At 39.2% G+C, this 22,739-nt stretch overlaps 1 protein-coding gene across 1 annotated transcript in view; it reads right to left on the reverse strand.

Moving 5' to 3' along the window:
- Fhit (fragile histidine triad diadenosine triphosphatase) overlaps positions 1 to 7,810 on the reverse strand; it is a 282,794-nt gene extending 274,984 nt beyond the window's left edge. Inside the window, exons 1-2 of the mRNA XM_035453064.1 lie at positions 7,619 to 7,810; positions 4,599 to 4,628 (exon numbers count right to left, since the gene is read on the reverse strand). Coding sequence (XP_035308955.1) covers positions 4,599 to 4,628; positions 7,619 to 7,810 — 222 coding nt within the window. The remainder of the gene's footprint in view (positions 1 to 4,598; positions 4,629 to 7,618) is intronic.
- Between the last annotated feature and the right edge of the window lie 14,929 nt (positions 7,811 to 22,739).

Consider the following 22,739-nt stretch of genomic DNA (forward strand, 5'->3'; position numbering starts at 1 on the left):
CAGAGACAAATGATCACTGGGACTTGCTGGCCATCTATCCTATTGTACTTTTTGAGCTCCAGAACAGTTAAAGACCCTGTCTCAATAAAATTCAAGGTGGAAAGACACCTTGAATAATAATGCCCAAAGTCTTCTCTAGCATCCACAAATAAGCACACATAGAGACAGAGGCACAGACACACACATACATACACACCAGTGACAGCATTTGTCAAAAAGGCTGTGATTTGAAGTGTCATCTGGGTCCAAATCCTATAAATGTGTTTCAATTCTACCTAATATCTTACACACTCTCTATATGTCCATGTCAGCTTCTTCCCAGCACCATCCAATCCAATAGGTTTTCCCTTTTGAAAGTTAAGAAAGCAAGTCTCACAGTTACAGGGCTGCCCCAGAGTGGCAAAGTTAAGTTATAATGCTCACCTTCCCATGGTGTCTCTGACAGATGCCAAGACACATTAACTCTTAGACTTTGCTGACAGCTAAGTCTTTTCTTTGTATCCTAAACTACAAGATGGTCAGACCTCCATGTCATGTGTAAAACCTCCTGATCCAGGAAACTAAAAAAAGCCACAGGGAAGAGGAGATTAAAGATAATTTTTAATAATATTTAAAGAACTCACCCTTTTCTGCTGGAGCAATCTGGAAAGTTATTACTAATATTTCAGCAATTATTAAGATATACTTCCTACTGCATTAAAGGCATAAAATTAAACCTTTAAGTACAGCATCCAAGCACCACAATCATGGAAGTGTATGTGCAAGCATGATCTATAAACAGATTATGAGATGACCTACTGGGAATGAATATCTCCCCTTAATATATCCAAAGCACCCTCTCCCTATTAATGTTCATGTGACAGTCACAGAGAAAATGACTCACACTAATCTTATTACAAAGCATTCCTTTTAAAGGAATGAGTACGCCTTAATTAAACTTGAGATTAAGATTTAGTATTGTGGAATATTTTGTTCATACTCTGACACTCACGAAACTGCTAATAAAGTTTGCTTTGAATCAGAGGACATAGCTAGCTACTAGATGACCAAAATTAGCCATAGAGATTTTGGAGAACTGCAGTGATGATCACTGCAACAGCCTTCATATTAACAAGAAAAATAGAAGCAGAGTCACTTGATACAAGCTTTACGTGCCGAGGGGAGCTTCATACACAAAGACCTAAGGAAACAGGAGAAGTATTTTTGTGGTCAGGAGATGGGAAAAGAAAGCAGCATAGTGATGGAATAGCAAAAAGCTAGGGTAACTTACCAAGGCCTGCTTGTTCAGAGTCTTCACAGGTTACCAGAAAATAGGAGGGCTCCTCTGGAGGGAGTGGCTTGTGTCTACTTTGGAGGTAGGTCAGATAATTCTTTTATGGCCTACTTCAAGGTAGGATGGTAGATCAAGGCTAGGGAGTGGACCTTCCTCCTGACAGTTTCCTGGTTTCTTTCATCTTAAACTGTTCCAGGAGCCAAGGGGCCATCTTCCTGGGCAACATGTTCTAAGCACCATCAATAGCAACAGAAATATAATATATATATTATTCCCTAGAGACTAAAGAAACAACATAAATATGAACATATGTAAACAAACAAATGTAAGAGAAACACTGAAGCATTTCTTGACAGGAATCCAGCTAGGTGACATGATAGGGCATGATCTTCACCAGGGCAACTTGGGTGGTTTCAGGGAGGGTTGAATAGCTGAGACAGGAGACAGAGATTACTCCTCAAACCTGCAGGGTATTCCCGATCATTGTGCTGATCATCTGGTGCTGGGCAGTGTTCTACTTTTAAACTTGAGAAGGAAACCAAATAATCAGTTGTGAAATAAGAGGTCACTCTGTACTTCAATATTTTCTTTTCCTTGTTACATGGGTCTTACTGAGTAAGCCAAGGCCACCCCTTGTGCTGCTAGGCAGAATCCAATGCCTCAGGTTACAGAAAAAAATTCTGGAGTGCCATCATGTTCAAGAGGCTAACTCAGTGGTGTAGCCTCATTAACAATAATAACACTTGCTTCAGGGGAGAAGCCCATTAGTGACTTACTGCTATTACTACCTGGTATGAGACATAAGTGGCTTAGAACTCAGATACCAGACACAGCACTGAGCATCTCACACATAGGCAAAGAAAAAAAAATTGATAGGCCCATGCTTTAGATGGTAGGCTGCCAAACCTCCCTTCAAAATGTGCAACTGTGTCAATTTCAAACCATGAAATGCTCTCAGCCTTAACCCAGAACTTCCAGTGGTACAACAGGATTCTGAAGGTGCCAGTCTGCCCCCTGGAGAAGCTGCCAGTGCTGCAGGTCTGGGTTCTATGCATCCTGGTTACCTGAACACCATTATGGAGTTATTTGTCACCAGAAGGTAGCATGGCTGGGAAATAGCCATCTTCTGAAAAGGTCAGACTGTGCATAATAATGAAGGCTCCCACCCTATCCATGGCATCATGAGTTAGGAGGGTAAATGAAAACAACAACTGAGAATCTTTGTGGTTGTGGCTGTGTTGTTTAGCTGACACCCAAATAAACTGTCATGCAATGTAATGTAAATATCATATCATAGTTTGATAAACACAGAATATACACTTCTATGTAGAAGGACTTGGTGTAACAGAATAGTAACAAAAGTTCACTATCTACTGAAGCTGGAATGTATCTGGTGTGTGTGTGTGTGTGTGTGTGTGTGTGTGTGTGTGTGTGTGTGTCTGTGTGTGTGTGTTTGGTGTGATATGTATGTAATGATTTTTTCCTTATATATTATAGTCTGCAAAGATGTGAGTTGACTCCACAATTTAGACTGGGGAAATGCTGTGACCAGGCTAGAAACACTAAAACAATTTTCAAAACATAATATGCTTAGTTTTAAAAAAAGATACAATTGTTTACAGAAATCAGCTTAAGCTAAACAATGCTGGTTATGGTAAGTGCATTCGATAATTCATACATAATGCTTTATATTATAAAACAGGCCATCATCCGCACCATTGGAGTCTGTGACTCCATTGCCATGGTCTTCAGCCCTGCTGGATTCAATGCTTAGTTGTCTTCTTTAAAGAATTACATTTTAAGAAATATCACCATCTCCCAAATACCGTAACATCTCTATCAACCACAAGAGAGAGCCATTAGCAGTCACTCCCATGTCATCCTTCTCCCGGTCCCTAGGAACTTCTAAGTTACTTTTCTTCCTATTCAAGTCCATTTGTATAAAAATAATTTAAATGCCCTCTTTAGAATTGTGAATAAAATCTTGAGAAAACATAATCTACTTGTTCACATAAAATTTAGCTATGTTTATCAGACCATGTGTTCTGTCATATAGCTGTGTGTTCTTCCATGCATTAGCTCTGCCTTTAGTACCTTCAGTGGTTTCTAAAACTTCACCAAACACTAAACCAGTACATGTTAAATTTACATTTGAATTCTAAGTTTTCAAACTCTAGTAGCCAAGCTTCAATATCTTCGCAATGCATTTCAATGATAAATTTCAAAGTAAAGACAGTAATATTGCATCATCTAGGGTCTGCATGTTTGGATGCTTAACATAGCAGTGGACAGGGGAATGGATGAAAGTGGAATGTCCCTCAGCTGTGTTTTCCATGTCATGTGTTTAGCGAAACTGGGGCCACATTTTTGGTCATAGGAATTTTCTGGCTTTCCCTTTGAGACATTCACTCCCCATTAAACTTCCCAGATAGTCTATTTCTAAAGTCCCACTGTAGCATGTTATTCACTGGACCCACATGCAAACCAAAATCAGATAGGAGCCATGTTCATTTGATCTGACTTAGTGGCAAGTTACCCTGCCAGTCAAGGTAAGCCCAAACACCCAAAAGCTTTATTTCACCATGTGTTACATCAACAGCTTCAGCAGCATCAGTAGTATAGTGTGACTTACTTTTGATTTCCACCACTACAGACATTGAACCTAACCACACAGGAATTCATGTTTGTGTGACAGAAGCTGGACGCTTGCTTCATAACCAGTAGGACTTTGTAGTTTTGTCCTTTTGCTGTGATTAGAGGCTGACATAATAAATCCTCCCTTCCTCTCTAGCACACTTCAAAACCATTTTTGAACTCCATTGATCCATTAAGTTTCAACTTTGGTAGATAGTCGTTAGAGAGAAATGTGTTGGCATGAAGAGAAAAACAGGCCGAGGGACCAGGAAGGAAAGGAGGCACCTGACACAAAACAGATGTCCCTTCACTGAAGAAGGAATAAGTGAAATTAAATTGTGTGCAGAGCTAAAGCTATACCAGGTGCTCTAGTCTCTACAGGACCCATAAAATACATAGGAAGTTGATGTGCACTGCCTGTTCTGTTTTAGGACTCCACGATTTAGTTTCTGTCTTAGCATTTGCACAGTAATAATTTTACTACAAAGGGTAAATGTCTTGTAAACTAATGGGAAACATACTGTTTGGCACAGTTTATAATGTCAGGATTTATGGCTCTAACACTGAGGGTCTCTCTGACCTCGAAGATAACATAATGAAACAGCAATGTGCTGCAAATGACTCGTTGTGATTTTTTATTAGTTCCCATAATTGCCCCTTATTAATTTGTGTGCATATAATAAGCACTCACCTTCACAGTCTGTCCAGCCTCAGGACCATCCTAGAAGAAGGAGAAAGAGAGAAAAAGCATTGGGGTGAGAACTGACTGATGATATTGCCTGCTTATTTAGAAATATTGTTCATTAATAATTTAGAGCCAATTTCATTGTGGGTTAATTTGTAGTAATCTCATGGGGACCATTCATTTTGAATGTGTGGGACCAGACAGGTCTCCATTTCCTTCTGAGTGAGGAGTTTTGTATAAAATGATATGAATTATCCAGCAAGCCACTCCTTTCTACTTTTCATGCTCTTTGCTTTCAGCTGTGGTTTTAATTACATTAAACGTAAGGCTGAAAATGTTTGGGGAGGCAAAGTACCACAGTTTGGTTATCTTTAAATCAGAAACCATTTAATTAATATCTGACTAAATTTCTCCCCTAGAAAGTAAGAAGATGAGGCATTTAGATGGACACAGTCCTTTCAAGCTCTTTATCCATGTACCTACTTTCTCTCCCAGCTTCTCACAGAGAGCAAGATCATTGTCTACTGTCATTGGCACAGTGGAAAATGAGCACAGTCTCCATGCATAGTACAAAGGGGAAGCAGGTGCTCCAGGGAGAAGATGGCAAACTTCTCTGTAATAAAAAAATTTCAAGGTAGAATTACCCATCTGTGGATTTGGCTAAATACATCTCTCTATGAACCTGACTAGTGGGAAGAACCCATGCCCCAATGGCACAAGTCTGATATGTATATCAAACCAGTTCCAACCTGAACCATAAGCCATTAGTGGCTTATGAAGGCAACCCATTGTTTCCAACCAATACTCAAGAAGAAAGCATTACAGGAGAAATGCTGTTAGAATGTGGACATGGGTTAAGGTTACTTGGTGAAACTCTAGCTCTATCTTCATAGGTACATGTATATGTGAGGGAGGGGTATATAGGATTGTTATACACACATATGTTCTTGTGAAGTATAATTTTACTTTTTTAATTTTTTGGTTTTTGGAGACAGGGTTTCTCTGTGGCTTTGGAGGCTGTCTTGGAACTAGCTCTTGTAGACCAGGCTGGTCTTGAACTCACAGAGATCTACCTACCTCTGCCTCCCGAGTGCTGGGATTAAAGGCGTGTGCCACCAATGCCCAGCATGTGAAGTACAATTTTAAAGCAGTTTCACAACACTACTTATGCAAATTGCTCTAATTTTACACATACTCAGCAGTCATATTTATGGAACTATGCTCTGATAACCAACACTGGTATCTCCTGGTAGACATTCTCATGCATTTGTTTACCTGGTTAACTTGGAAACAGTTTGCAACACAGATTTGATAAAGCCACCTTAAGTTGAACTACTGTCTGAAGGTGACTCAAAATATATTTCAAGGGATGCCTAGCTACTCAGTATAGAGAACCCAGGATTTGTGTTTTGAGAAAGAGATGAATATTTTTGGTCAAAGACGTCAATATATTGGCTTCTACACCTGGTCTCTTTGGATGTGTATGCCAAAAAGCTCAGGAAAGAGCATAAAGATGGTGTGGTAGTTAAGAATTGATTGTTGAGTTGATGTGTTTTAGAACAAACCTATAGACATGACTATTGGGAGTTTCTAGGTTAAAAAATTGAAGAGGAAAATTCAATGTTAAAAATGGGTAGAAACATTTCATGGGCTAGTGCCCTGAACTAAATGAAAAAAAGAAAGTGAGGGAACTGAGCACCAATAATCTTCCTTCTGGGCTTCACTGTGGCTGCAATGTGACCAGCTGCTTTGTACACCTACTATGTCCCGAATCTCAATCTGTGACTCAAAATGAACCTTTGCTTCCTTAATGTAGGTCTGTCGGGGTATTGTGTTACAGCAATGAGACTAACTGATGCAGAAGGGAAGTGTCCTGGCTAAGCGGAAGAGCTAAGGATACAGTCTCCATAAATGGGAGAAGTCAGTCAACATATTTCTAAGCACAAGAGCCCTTACACATACACTGTTGTCCCTAGCCCAATACATAGGGATCTAAAGAGGTTCGTGGATAGTTACTGCTAATTTACTCAGCTCCTAAATAACGACAGACACATCATGGAATCCTCTTCTCAAACTGAAGACTACTATGCCAAGTTCTGCCTATAGATCTCTAGTGATTGAAATGGGTTTTCATTATGTAGTGGGCCATATTCAATAATCCCATTGCATAAACCTGTGACTTATCTCTGCAGTCTCTGTAAAGTTTAGAGAAAAATAAGATAAAAGAGGGCTCAAATTATTTGTCTCGTCTTTGCTCTCCTTAGAACCACAGCAGGGCTGAGTCCATGTGTGCTTAAAACATATATGCCACAGAGCAAAAAGGCTTTCCCAACTCTAGTTCTCATGTACAATCCCAGTGCTGGTTAGCTTTTGTCAACTTTACACCAAGTAGAAACAACTTGGAAGAGAAAAGCTAGGCTGAGGAATTTCTGTCATCAGGTTTGTCTGGGGACATGTTTGTGGGGGCATCTTCTAGATTGCTAATTGATTGGGGATGGATGGTCTGTCTTACGATGACAGGGTGAACCTTGGGCAGGTAGCCATGATTGTCTAAGAAAGGTAATTGACTGTGTGAGTTTGGAAGCAAGCCAGTAGTCAGTGCTGCCCTTGGTCTCTGCTTCCATTCCTGCCTCCATATTGCTAACTTTTAGGCTTTTGTCCTAGCTTCCCTCAATGATTGGCTTTAGTGTAGAGACATTAGTCAAACAAAGCTTTTCTTCCTCCAAGTTGCCTTTGGTTTTTGTCTTATCACAACTGAGAAGCAAACTAATTCAATCCCCTTAACTCTTGTCTATGATTTGCATCTACTTTGTAAACAGTGTACCAGACATTTGCTCTGATGCCATTCCACAATCCACCCTGGGGAGAAGGGACAACAGAGCTGCCTTGGATTAGTGACATCTGTTTCTGCTGTTATGTACATGTGGACAACTAAAACTGCTTCTCTGCTAAAATAGCTGGGATACAGAGCCCCACATAGGTTTGAGAAGAAAGAAAGAAACACATCTAACAATCTGTACACTCACTTGCATGGAGAAGGTGATGGAGGTCCCCTGGAAATGCTTCTCCACTACTGTCCCCACTCTCTGGGTCACTTGAAACAAATCAGCCACTTCATCAGGACGTAGGTCACGGAAACGCTCCACTGGCCTCAAGGGGCACACAAGGACATCTGTGGTAAGGTGGGTTAAGGAAAGTTCGCCTTGCTTGGGTAGCATTCTTAGGGAGTAATTATACACAGCACTGAGACCCTTTGATTCAGGGCCCGAACTCTTGAAGACTAAGAAATGAACAAAGAAATACTTAGCAACCAAGAGTTTTAAAAGATGGTTAGTTTACTTCAAGGGAGACACCTTGGCACAAAGAATTTAACAAAAGACATGGTAATATGCATAGTGATACCATTACTCTCTGTGATAATAACAGAAGGAGGCAAGATCTATTCTGGGCCATTATATCCTGACCCCCATTCTGAGGCAGCTAAAGACATTACAGCAGAAGAGCAACTGGGATATCTAGGTGTTTTTGCTAATTGGAACATCATGATTACACTGTCAAGTTTCCTTTTAGAGAAAAGATAGAAACCTAGGAAATGTCTGAAGGCAGACTATTTTAAAGGCTTGCAGAAACTCAGAAAAATTACAGTGAACCTCATCTGTTACTAACTGATGAGCCACAGTGGTCACATGTATTACATAGGTAAGCAGCTTATAACACAGGTTCCTTGAATTGGCTTCTCATAGTCCAGGATGTTTCCAGTTAACTATTTAAAGAGTCATCTCTTGTATACAAGAAGCTGATGTATTGAATTCTACAAGTTAGACAGGACAACACATTTACATTTCTACCCAGGTCTAGAGAAAAATGATTAAAGTTCATGATTTATTGGTAGCAAACTTATAGTTATGATTACAGTCATATTTGACACCTTTTTGTACTCGAATCTATGGTATATTCATGTGTACACACATATGTATAAGATATACAGATTTGCCCTTGTGTGGTATATACATAAATGCTTCTTGACTTGAGAAGGAGGCATATCTCAATAAGTAAGATAAACTATCTTTTCACAAATTAATGTAATACAGATAACCTAAGAAGCATCATGGTTTAGTCTAGCCTTATGTAAACATTACCTTACAAATGGGAAAAATTGCCTAACTTACAAAGTTCATTTTCAAATAATGTGCTGAAAATCATATGTAATTGATTAAAGGCTATAATATAAGTGAAAGTCTGGGTGGCTAGATTGGAATGCTTTCCCACTATTGTAACTGAGAAATTAATGTCAATCCATTATACATGGTGATTTTCTATGTGCACATACATACAGCATTTATTATTTGTTCAGTTTCCAGATACTTGATAGTGAAAACAAAACTGTTAATTTTTCTTTAAATTTACCACCACTCCCCATTCTTCTTCTTTTAAGAAAGCATACTTCTGCCTGGAGCCAAGCAGCAAGGGATCTAATAAAACCACATTCCAGCAATTGCAAGTCTCACCAGAATACAAAGCACTTTAACCCATCTCACTGTTGGACTCAAGGCCTAGGGGAAGTGCACAGAGCTCAGCTTGGCCCTATTTTTATATGAGAAAGGGGAGAAAGAGGTAAACAGATGAATTTGGCTTATATTATGGGAATTCACATCAACAATAAACTAGGAAATGGGCTATTTGTTTAATCTGAACTCATTTTTCAAGAGGGAGAAGGGTTGCCCCGTCCACAGAGCATCTGATACTAACAAAGATAATTACCCTTCTCTGGCAAGGCTGTTTGATTACCATGGGTCAATGAGACACTTAAAAAATGAAGAATTTGCTTTATTTTTCTCTTAGCAGATTGCCAGCCTCTACTCAAACAGGGTTGTTTTATTTTTGGTAAGAGGGACCATTTCCCATCTTCTTCTTCCCTACTTTTTTCCAACATATTACTTTTATTGATTATTTGTGGATTTCACGAAATACACACTTATCACACTTTCATCCCATCCTCCTAGGTTCACCCCCCCCAACACACAAGCTACACCAAGTACAATTTGTGTTGACCCGTACACTCACTGGAGCATGGTCAAACTCCAGTGGCTAGCCCCTTATATACAGTGGTGTCCTTTTCCATTCCCTTTTCAGAAGCCATTCATTAATAGTGAAGAGCTTTGTGTCAGCATCTTTATCACAAGTTTAAGGACTCTCTTTAAAGCTTCTTGTCTAGGCTGTTTCTTTGTGGGTGTGTGGGGAGTGGTTTTCGCAGAACCTTTCCATGCCTCTCATTTTCAACTATAAGTCTGGAGTCTTCAAAACCACTGCCACAGAAGCTTCCTTACATATAAGAGCCCAGCGGCAGCACAGACCATGACTTCCACATGGGTTCCAAGACTTCAGGGACAATGGACATCCACAGGTATTCAGAGGCATCAAGGATCATGGATCTAGCAGCACAGACCACAGATATCAACATGGCTCTAGCATAGATCACAGATATCATGATCTCCCGTGGCTGTATGGACTTCAGATATCCCCATGTCCTCTAGTGGTAGTATGGGCAATGAACATCAACATTTTCTCAGGCAGCATAGAGCACAGACACCAACATGGCCTCCAGTGGCAAACAAGAACCATGGTCATCAACAAGGCCTCACATGGTAGCTTGGACAACTGGCAATAACAAGGCTTCTGGTGGCATCTCATTCTATGTACACTAATACGGCCTCAGGAGGCAGCACAGACTGCATACATCAATATGGCCTCCTGAGGTGGCACTGATCACCGACATCCATCTGGTCTCTGGACCATGCACACCAGCATGGACTCGGCTGTAGTATGCCAGCAGCTCAGAGTATGGAGGCTTTTTGCGGAGGCCCAATCCAGAAAATGAACCATTCTCCATCTTGGATATCCTGCCATTGCTTAGAGCCAAGGCAATCTCCAGGCTACAAAGACTAGTGTTTTGTAATTCTTCAAATCACATCCATGCCCTCTGAGCAGTACTCAGATATCCCCACTCCTCTTGGGAGAAAGTTCAATGTCACATTCCAGATGGTCGACAGACCATGAGCTGCATTTACCAGAGATTCAACCATTCTTCTTGCTGCTTTTCTTGTGAGTTTCTGTCTCAGGAACAAAGACTGGAACTCTTCAGGATCTGTTCATGCTGCCTCTTCTCTCTTCGCCATTCAGAGCTCTTTGTTCTTCTCCACGGGTGGTCATTTCCAGCTAAGCACTGTGAGATCTGGGAGATTTCAGGGCTGCTGGGCTGCAGTTCCTGCCACTGCACTGCTGACTGGTAACTTTCCCAGGTTTCTCTGAGCAGCAACTATGGCTTAGGGGAGTTTGCATGTCCCCCAATACCTGGCCAGGTTCTTCCACAGCCAGTTCTGGACCACAAGGCTCCCTGAAGGCCAACAGGGAATCCTCCTCCCTATTTTAATTTACATGTTCATAAGTCAGTTCATCAAACAATCCAAGATGACAACCACACAGCTTCTGGAAATTGCTGTGGTAGGCCATGTCTGTCTCCAGCATCTGGCTAGGGAAGGACTGGAGTCTCAAATAAGAAACTACTCACTGTGGAAATTGGTGGGATGGAGCTGTAATATCAGTAGCACACAACAGGTTTTCCTTGTTGATGCCACAAAACAAAACAAACAAAAACAAATACAGTATTAATTTTGCTTCTTAGGTGGTAACAGATAACTTAAGTCAATGTTTAATAGTGAAAATATGGAGGGCATTATATCAAAATGACTCCTAAACTTTGTCTTCTGTTTACCCAACTTCAGGTCATGTAGCACATACATCCACTACTTTCAGGCTATTATTAGTAGTAACACATGTCATGAAGAAGTTAAGCAGACTTAGTGAACTCTCATTGGGATGAAGACCCTTTGCTCCAGCTGGGCAACACTGTTGTACATTTGTGTGTGTGTGTGTGTGTGTGTGTGTGTGTGTGTGTGTAGAACTGTGCATGTATAGTCTCTGTAGCCAATCATTTGCTAGTGAGTCACCTTATTGGCATACAACATACATTAGTATGCAGCCTATAATAAGATAAAATAAAATGAACTCTCATGTGACTATTCTCTTGGCTGGAAGGCAAAAAACTGATCAGACAGGCAAGCTCAGAGCTCTCTTCTAGGGGTCATTTTGCATAGTGTTTTAGAGGCTCTAAATCTGCCAGACATCATGTGAATGGCTGAGATGGTCAGTGGCAGAGATACTATCCAACCTTCTCCCTATGCCTAGGTGATCTCTGTCTACCTGCAGAACATCCCTTTCCTAGTCCTTCCTTAAACACTATGGACACCCATCTTTCTTTTGATCCTTAAACACACTAAGCTCCTTCCCAATTTGGGGGAGCTTTCCTCCAACTATTTCCTGTCTAAATTTTAGTTCCCCATCATCGTTACATGATTGCTTCCTTCTCATCACTTCAATTTCAATTCCATAGAATTCTTTGAGTAAATGACTCAAATGATTCTATGGTAAACATTTTATATTATTATCTTATTCAATTTAAATTCTTCTTATAGCCCTGGCCACCAACTGTTATGGTTATTGACTGGTAACCACTTACCCAAATGAGTAAGTCTCACATGAAGAATTACTTGATCTTGATTGGTGCCTAGAACTCCAGAACCATTCAGTAATGTTGAAATGCATAGATAAATGATAACCATGCACTCTATCAGCTACCTCTGAGTTCTAAGAGCTTGACTAACTAGAGGCAATATTAATGCAATATCTATGCTTAGATGTAGATAGGAATAATATATTGGCTTTTTCCCTTTAAATCAAGGAGATTTGTTTTTAACATGAATCATGGTTAGAACTGATTTTTAGTACTAATTTGGAAATGTAAACTTATTTTTTATGTAAACTAGTATTATATGAGCCCAAAGCAAATATAGTCATGGCAGTAAGATTATTTTAACAACCTCTTAGAATTAAACAAAAAAGGTTTCCAGAAGTGGCTTGTTTTTGATGGGAAATTTCCTTCTGTGTATGTTTATCTTATTGCTTGTTGAATAAAGTACTGTTGGCCAATGAAGAAGCAAGTTAGGTGGGACTAGGAGAGAAGGAGGATTCTGGGAAAGGTAGGAGTCAGTGTCACCATGTGAGCCCAGGAAGACAGGACGCTTGCCGCTAGCGTCCTCTAAGATAAGTTTTTTTATAATATATAGATTATGGTTATGGTTGATAAATAAGACTGAGCTAGTAAATAAGAAATCCTAGTCATTGGCCTGCAGCATCATAAACTAATATAAATTTCTGTATGTTACTTGGGACCTTAACATGGCAGGGGGCAGAACTCTGGCAGCTGACAGAAAGCACCCACATGGCAGGGCAGGGCTCGGGCAGCTTGGATTAAGATTTGTCATTACATGTTTCTATTTGGAGTCTCAGAAAATCTGTATCTGTATAAATGCTGCTTTAGACTGTGATTAAGAAATGTCATTCCACTGGGCTGTGAGCTATCTCAGAGGTTTATCTTGTTCCTAAAGTGTTTGACGCCTATGAGTCCATCTTTAACACTTGAAAAAAATAAATGTAGTTCATATATTCACTTAATTAACAATGTATCCCAGTTACACGTGTGCACTATTAGGCTTTGGACATAACAAAAGCATAGAAAATTGCTGTTGTCTTTGCTCTAACCCAGAAGACAGGGCAGGAACAGAACAACTCAGTAAAGAAGGAAGCACAGATATAAGCATAAGAGTGGTTCAGAACACTAGAGAAGAACCCAATTGCACATGGCAAGAGTTCCAAATGGTTAAGCATCTCTCAAGCATAAGGAGAATATACCATGGCGTGTTGCAGAAACAAGTAGGTATATAAAGGACTTAAAGCAAAATGGCAATCTAGCTCTGTAAAGGATCAGATTACAAATCTTCTAGGCTTGATAGTTCATATGCTGAAGACACCGTAATCAATAAAAAACTAATAGGTCAGGCCCTGGTTCAGAAAGATGATGTCTACAAGAGGTAATTAAAAGAAACCATAAAGAACTGGGAGCCTATTCTTTGTTTTCCAGGGTTGAAGGCCAAAACAACAACAACAACAAACTGTATTATAATAGTCCAGTAGGAAAACCATTGTAATGTCTTCAAGTTTCACTGTCTAAGAAAATTATCTAGACTAGATTTCCTGCTTGCTAGTGCCTTGTTTATCACTTCTAAGTTAACTAGAATTATTATCAGAAAATGTGTTATAGTGTCATGCAGATAGATCATGGTCATTTCTTCCCAATAAAAGAGAGAAGTTTCTGGCCTTCCTGCTTAGATGAAGAAGCTCGTGATCTGTGTGCATTTCCAGTTACAAATTAGTCTATAAGTCAGGTCATGATCCTTGAAAGAAAGAACTCTAGTATCCCAAGCTGTCATAGGCTAGGAGCAGATCATTGCACCCAAGACACAAACACAATGCTATAGAACGTGGAGGAAACTGAACCTAGCCCTACTTGAATCATTAGACAAGCTTCTCCATTTCTTATTCTCCATCAGCTTTCTAAGAATATTGCTCCTTCAAAATCATAGGAAATGTTGTCTTTGAAAACAACCTAATAATTTAAATATAACTTCAAAGAAAGAGGCAGGGCATTCCCCCTGAAGGCAGAATCACTGCCCTAATTCTTTATGTATTCTTATCTACTTAACCTTTCTAATGAACCCATAAAATACTATTATAACTCCCGTTTTCAAGTGATAAAATTATGGCTTACAGTAAAGAAACTTACCAAGATAGTATAACCAAAATAATATTAAATTTAGAATTGATTCCCAACTCTGCATAACTCTACAGACCATGTCAGTAAGAGTGGTGTTCCATGTTTCAGGTTTGGAACTGACCTTCATGAAAAGTAGGCCTTATATCCCCAGGGTCCCTCTGCTTACAGAAGAGGACAAAATGATATCAGGGAAATATTGTGCACAACTGCTCAGGCTAGAGGAGATGGGTAATTCCACATTGCAAAGAAATCTTAGTGCTGGGTAGTAACACCCTTGTCCTGACAAATAACTACAATAGTCTAAGTACCATTTTGCAACCATGGTTGATCTGAAGGACATAACTTTGTGTTTTTACAGGTGACTTTGGTTTTTCCTAAGGAAGATTAGATGCTATAGTCAATATCAGTGAATAGGGTTATCTCACAATGAATGTTTTTGCTTATTGGACATCTAATTATTGATAATCAATGGCTTTTCACATCATTTACAGCCCAAGAGACCACTAGAAACCTTGTCTTACCTATTATTATTTTCCATGCCTAGCACCAGTCCTAACGTGGCTTTCTTCACATTGAAACACTGTGACCACATGACAAGCCCTATGTTAAATTCACAGATATTTGCAGCAGATTCAGAACACACACACACACACACACACACACAGAGAGAGAGAGAGAGAGAGAAGAGAGAGAGAGAGAGAGAGAGAGAGAGAGGGAGACTGAAAGGAATCTTTCTACTAGTTGAGTACTTAAAGTTGATGTAGTTAGCTATTTGCTAATGTAAAAGTCAGAATCTCATACTGTGTAGGTATCTCTTTCCAGTGTGATTCTGGCCCTCTTCACATCTGACATTGAAGTTAATCTCCTCTCTGGAATATCCTGCTGCCCTGAGATGTGAAAAACTGTCATCATGTGACTTTCTAGGTTAAATCTAAAGGAATCTTGACAGTAATGATTTTTACCCTTTGTGGTAGGTTGAGACCAACATACCATTAATGAGCTCAGCTAATTTACTACATAATAATAGGGAACATGGAACCTCAGTTGACAACTGACACCAATTATCAGGGCCTATCACAGTCTTTATAGCCACATGATAGCCATGAGATGACTTTAAATTCCCACACCAATTTTCAACTACTGCATAACAGACCACCTGTAAAGTGGTTAGAGTCACATCATACACATGTATTTGGCATTATGACTCTATGTGGGTTTTGCCTTAAGTCTACCCTGAACTTATTGATATAGCTATTTCACTTGGAAATAGGCTGAGATTGGGGTTAAGAGAGGCTTTTCATTTCCCTCAAAACTTCATCCCAATCTAGACTTAGAATTTTTAATTTTTTTAGGGTTAAATTATTTCACATTCTACTGGAAAAAGAAACTACAAGCCAAACAAGTTCAATGCAGAGAAATGAAATAAAATCAGTCTTCTAAAAGAAATGGAAATATCACGTTGAAGTTGAGCATGGGCTTAAGAAAACATGTTACATTGGTGTCATTGTTATAATAATCTACCACAGCCAGTGTCACCGAAAGTAATTTCTGTGAATTTCATGAAAATGAATGATTGTCCTATGTCTAGAATGTCTTAGTAAGAAAAATCAGTCAAGACAAGACAATATGAAACATTATATATTATAATATCTGTATTGTTAGATCATAGCATGGGGTTAGATATGGTGGTTGGTGATTAGAGATGAATTACTAGGTAAAGCATGATCCAGTCAAGTATGATGACCTGCTGTAGATTCCCACAATCTACACAGAGTTGGATAAAGTAGCATGTGTTTATAATTCCAGCACTCCAACAGTGAGACAGGAGAATTTCTGGAACTTCAAAGGCCACCTAGCATGGTGTACATACTGGTGGAATAGCAAGAGGCCAGGTCTCAAATAAGGCAGAAGGTAAGGCCCAACACCCGAGGTTGACTTTTCACTTCCACATGTATACCCGCACATACATGCATACACACACACACACACACACACACACACACACACACAGAGAGAGAGAGAGAGAGAGAGAGAGAGAGAGAGAGAGAAAGAGAGAGAGAGAGATATTAAAAATAAAGTTAACTGACTGATTCAAAGTCACAATGTTAATTAGTTAGGAACATGATCTCTACTGAAATTCAGAATGTTCATTTTCAACAAATCAAAGCTCTTTCCATTAAATAAGAAGGAGCAAAATGCTGCAATTCTGTAAACCTTCCCTGACGCTAAGCCTTGGCAGATAACAACAACCAGTAGCAGAGTTGTCTTCTCAAATCTTATAAAGAATATCCTCTAGCCATTACTATCAATTACTGTGGGCACCAAGTATGAAACTCCCAGGCCATTTCTGATACCTCTTCTGCTTCCTTCCTTAACCTCAAAAAATCACAGATGTCTGTTTGGATCCCGAGCAAAAGGAAAGACTATGAAGGTAAGATTCTTGGCCTATAGACATCAAATGTTCATTATGTTATATTTGTATCAAGAATGAATTTATTGTTAAAAATTTGTTCACTAATGATAGTAATTGATAGACTAAAAAACTTTTTCCAATGGATTTCTATAACATATATTTAAATACAGAACCATGGTAGAGAAATGGAAATGTATTTAATTGAAGTAATTTATTAAACAGGACAGCAGAACCATATTTTCTGAATTGTTTGTGTCCAGATCCATTTGTTTTGTTTTTGTTTGTGCTGTTTAATTTGATCTATTTTAGAGATTCAAATTTAAAAGTCAACAAATAAATTACCAAAATGCCACCAATGTTGATGAGGCTTATTAGCATGTATACAGACTAATTTGTAACAAGGAGGTATTAAATAAATTGATAAAGAATTATTCCTTGGAACCAAGGAAAGAGTTTGTAATCATGTATGCCACAGTATACATAAAGATATTTTCATCCTGTATAATTCATTACTTATTCCAGTCTTTGCATTGTCTTTCCTAACTTTGTATGTTCTCCCTTCTTTTCTTTCTTCCCTAACTCTTTCTCTCCCTCCATTCCATCCATACCTTCTCCTTCCTTCCTTCCTTCCTTCCTTCCTTCCTTCCTTCCTTCCTTCCTTCTTTCCTTCCTTCCTTTCTTTGATCCATCTTTCTTGCTTCTTTGATCCATCTTTCTTGCTGAGATAATGGTGGATATGAAAACCAGTTAATGCACTTTACCCCTGACCTCCATCTCCAGCCCTTTCATAATTTTTATTCTGAGATAAGATCTTGCTAAGCTACTTGAATTTGTTTTGAAACTTGTGGTTCTTCTGCCCAAACTTCCTGAGTAACTGTGATTATAGTTGTGTACCATCATGCAGAGTTACTTACAGATGCGTTAAGTTATCATTAATGTCACTTGAAAGAACACCATGCCCTTTAAAAGAGAAGAATCAATGCATTTGGTTTAAATAGCACACTCACAGAGCTTTGAAATGAAGTAGATAATATGCTCTTGGCAACGTGGATACTTCAGTGAATTTTCATATTGTAAAGTAGAACTGTTAACTTCAAATTTAATAAATATGGTTACATGTTTAAATAAAGGAATACAGCATGGTGACGGTTTGGACCATACCTTTCTTCACTGAATACTATCATACACATTGCATTAGTAACTCAATGAAAAATTAATGGTATACTCAACAGGCATTTACACAAATGCTAGATATGTAACTTAAAGCAAATAGGATGTCTAGAATGTGATCAGTTGAGAAGGGTTGATGAAGGTCATGATATGGCTCTATACATATTTGGCTAATTCTTTCACAAGTATCTATTATCTCATCTTTTGTCTTTCCAGGAAATCCTCTGGGTCAAGGCAAAGTAAGGCCATGGTCATATGGACAATGTTAAGATAACCTTATGGAAATAGTATGGTCTGAGTCATCCTCATCACCTCCACATGGCTTGCAATGCTCAAAGGTGAGAATTACATTCATAGAGAAAACAAAGGGAGCTTCAAATAAAATGTGAATGGCAGGGGAATGTGTACTCACATTGCATTATGGTATAGTCTTTGACCTAAATTTCCCATATATTACCTGTGAATTTTTCAACACAAAGGAATCTTACATTGATTGATGTGTACTAGCATTACATTATGGAAAATATTTGTACAATCAACTACTCAGATGCAAAAAAAACGTAAACAATATGAGGAGAAAAACAAAGAAACAGTACGGACCCTGTTATGTCCTAGTGTCTTACTTAGGGTTATTATTGCTGTGAAGACACCATGAACATAGCAACTCTTACAAAGAAAACATTTAATTGGTGTGGTTTGTTTATGGTTCAGAGGTTCAATGCATTATCATCTGTGGTGATATTTTGCTTCTGATAAAGCTTGCCTGAAGATCAGATTGCAAAGATAGCCACACCATTAATCTCAGAAGCCCCACTATTTAGTCATAAAGGCAAGGCAGTGGTGGTGCACACCCTTAATCCCAGTGCTCTGGAGAGAGAGACAGATGGATTTCTGTGAGTTCAAAGCCACCCTGGGCCACCTGAGAATGAATCAGTTTAAAAGAGAAACAGAGCATACACACACACACACACACACACACACACACACACACACACACACACCTTTGATCCCAGCATTAGGGAGGTGGAGGCAGGGCTGATATGGCTGTGCAGAGAGAGTAATATAAGGCAGAAGGAGACAGGAATGCATGGAGTCTGAGTTTTGTTGGAGACCTTTGCAGTCTGAGGATTTGTGGATATGAGATCACCATTTCAGTTTGAGGTAGAGGCAATATCTAGTGGCTGGTTATTTTGCTTTTCATATCTTCAGCTTTAATCCCAATATCTGTCTCTGGTTTTTATTATTTGTGCTACAGTCATCATGGTGGGACATGGCAGCTTGCAGGCAGATGTGGTGCTGAGAAGTAGCTTAGAGTCTTACATCTTGCAGACAACAGGACATAGACTGGGTGTAGCTTACGCATACATGAGACCTCAAAGCTCACTTCCATAGTGACAAACAAAGCCCTACTTACTCTAACAAAGCCACACCTCCTAATAATGCCATTCCCTATGAGCTTATGGAGGCCAATTACATTCAAACTACCACCTTATACTGTGTGGTCCCCATAAGCTTGTAACAATATCATAGTGCAAAATGCATTCAGTCAAACTTCAAAAGTCCCCATAGTGTATCACAGTTTTAACAATGTTTTAAAACCCAAAGTTCAAAGTCTCTTCTGAGATTCATGCAATCTCTAAACTGTAATCCCCTATAAATCAAAATCAAAGAGCAGATCACATATTTTAAACATATAACAGTACAAACATATACACTGCCATTCCAAAACATAGGAAAGAGAGCATAGTGAGGAAAAATGAGACCAAAGAAAGATTGGCCACCATTTGGGCAAACTTCGAACTCTGCATCTACATGTCTGATGTCAAAACACTCTTCAGATCTCCAACTCCCTTCAGTTGTGTTGACCGCAACATACTTCTTTCTCTCGGACTGGTTCCAGTCCCTGTTAGCCCCTTTCCTCAGCAGGTACCCCATGACTATGGCATCTCTAATATCTGGGGGTCTCCAAGGTATTCCAGGTTTTAACTTCACATGTTCATGAAATGTCCTCTGTAGGTCTCTATTCAGGGACACCCCTGACACATGTATGGCCTCAGTAGATTTCCTTAGCCTCAGGGGCAAATTCCATAACCTATTTCTTCTATCCTTAACTGTAGAACCATGTGGCTGAAGTCACCAAGTTTTGCGTCTTATTGGGGCAGGAACTTGGCCCCTTGTTCCATTACATCTTCACCTCTTTTTTTTTTTTTTTTTTGATGGTTTCCTTCACTGCCTAAGCTTGGTTGTCCTGAAACTGGATCTCTAAACCAAGGTGGCCTCAAACTCAGAGACTTGCCAGCCTCTGCTTTCCCAGTGCTGGGATTAATGGTTTGCATCACCATATCTGGCTCTAAGATTTTCTTTAATTCATTTTCAAAAATTGGAAATTTATTTGGGTGGGATCTTGCCCTGAGGTTACCACTCCCTTTATTGCATTTCTTAATCTGTTCATCTCCTTGAACACGGGATTTAGTTCTATTTTACTTCCAGGTGTCCCTTTTTCTCAATCTGTATATTTTGTGTTTTTATTTGCTCAGCTAGATCCTTTTCATTATAAATCTTCATCAGAGTAAACACTAATAACCAGATAACAGAGTCTATAGTAGGGTGTTTTGTGATTTCCTCTGCCAATGGAATTAATCCAAAACTCCCCACTTTAGCCTCAGGCAGACTTTCAGATAAGGCCAAAAAACAGCCACATTCTTCATCAAAATATCGCAAGACCAGTCTCTAGGCCACATGCTAACATTATTCTTCTCAGAAACCTCTTGATATCCACAGTCCAAATGATTCTCAGCTCTCTGTCTTTAATGATCCTACTAATATAGCCCATTGAGCAGTGCTTAAAGCATTCCAGTGTTTTCCTAACCCAAGTACTAAAGTCAAAATTCCTCCTAACAAAGACACAGCCAAGCCTACCACAGCAATACTCCAGTCCCTGGTAGGAACTTCTGTCTTAGGGTTTCTATTACTGTGAAGAGGCACCATGACCATGGCAACTCTTTTAAAGGACATTTAATTTTGGTGGCTCACTTACAGTTCAGAGGTTCAGTCCATTATCTTTATGGTGGGATATAACTGTGTAGAGGCAGATCTGAAGCTCTAGAGGTATTGGACAGGCCTACATCTTGTAGGCAACAGGAAGCCAACTGAGACACTGTGTGGTATCCTGAGCATAGGTAACCTTAAAGCCCACCCCCACAGTGACACACTTCCTTTAGCAAAGCCATACCTTATAATAGTGTCACTCCCTATGAGCTTTGGGGGGCCAATTAAATTCAAACTACCACATGTAATGACTTAGTAACTAACCCTTGGGGGTAGGTAATATTGCAACTACTTCTCTGTTACCAGATTTGGAACTTGATGATCAAAATGTTCGAATGAATGTTTAAGGTATTAAGTGAAAATCTTTGCAGGGGCCATGAAGCACAGTTGCTCACTGTGTCTCAATGCCTCCCCAAAACATACAGGACTCCATATACATATTGTACTCCTTACTACAGTGGTATGGAAAAATATAGTTCATAATATATTTCTTGATACAATTTTTTTATACTCCAATAAGACTATAAAACATTTTTCAACTTCATCAGGATATTTAATGCACTAGTGTGAATTCTGTCCTTCCAAAAGAAATTGCACTAAGCAGTATTCTCAAATTTGCATAAATGTAAAATCATTATTTTACTAATTTAAAAATTGTGTTCATGTGTGTGTGCATGAGTGTGTGTGTGTGTGTGTGTGTGTGTGTGTGTGTGTGTGTGTGTGAGTGTGCACTCACGTGTGTGTTATGGGAAGATAGGTGCACTGGTACCACTGTATGCATGTAGAGGTGAGAGGCCAAGTGTCAGGAGTCAGTTCTTTGCTTTTTCTAGGGGTCAATTTCAGGAACATAGGCTGTAGGGCAGTCACTTCTGTCTGATGAGCTATCCATCATTCTTAAATTTGTTTAATTAATTATATAAATAATACTACATAGGACAATGCTATAGAGGATATTCTTCAGGAGTCACAAACATCATTATTTCAAAGAGAGATATCTGAAGCTCTCTAGTTTTAAAACACAAGTTGAAAGCTGGGCATGATGACTCAGAATCCCAGCACACAGGAGGTTGAGACAAGAGATCCACAATGGCCTGAGCTATATAGGGAGATCCTATCAGTCATCAATCAATATATTTAGTATATATTTTATTGGTCATATAGATGAGAGAGAACATTCTGCTAAGAGCTAGAATTTTTAAAGCCTATCACATAGGAGGTGATCATCATTAGGAATGCTGGCCAAACATTTTGAGTTATGTATGCCTGCATCCATAGTAGGATTTTGCCTTGGATCCTGGAAGTTGAGTAATACCCTAAGACTTTAGGTAGAAGTATCAAAAGCAAAATGATACACACCACTTCCAGGTGAGAGGCCCAACTCCCAGTACGAAGGCTATAGAACTTTCTTTCCCTCTTTGGGACAACTAGTGATACTGTAACATGGTATGACTGACCCAGAAGTTTGGGGACTGGAGTACTGATCAATGGATAACAAACTCATGTCACAATGCCTAGACAATGTTTATTACTAAAAAGACTTTATATCTCTTTTGCTAGTTCCATCCAACTTGTAGTAGCTGCTTAGAGCATTGTAGCGAAGTGGTTTCTGAGGCCCTGCTAGGGATCAGGAGAAAAGAACAGGGTAATATGTTAGTTCTGACTGCCATGAGGGAGGTAAGAATATTAGTGTGCATACCAAGGAGCTGCCATTCTTCAATGATCGAACAATAAAAGCATATTTTTAAGAACTCCCTTTCCTCCTTTCTTAATGATAAAGAAGTCATTT

The sequence above is a fragment of the Cricetulus griseus genome (assembly GCF_003668045.3).
Source record: "Cricetulus griseus strain 17A/GY chromosome 1 unlocalized genomic scaffold, alternate assembly CriGri-PICRH-1.0 chr1_1, whole genome shotgun sequence".
NCBI classification, from domain to species: Eukaryota; Metazoa; Chordata; class Mammalia; order Rodentia; family Cricetidae; genus Cricetulus; species Cricetulus griseus.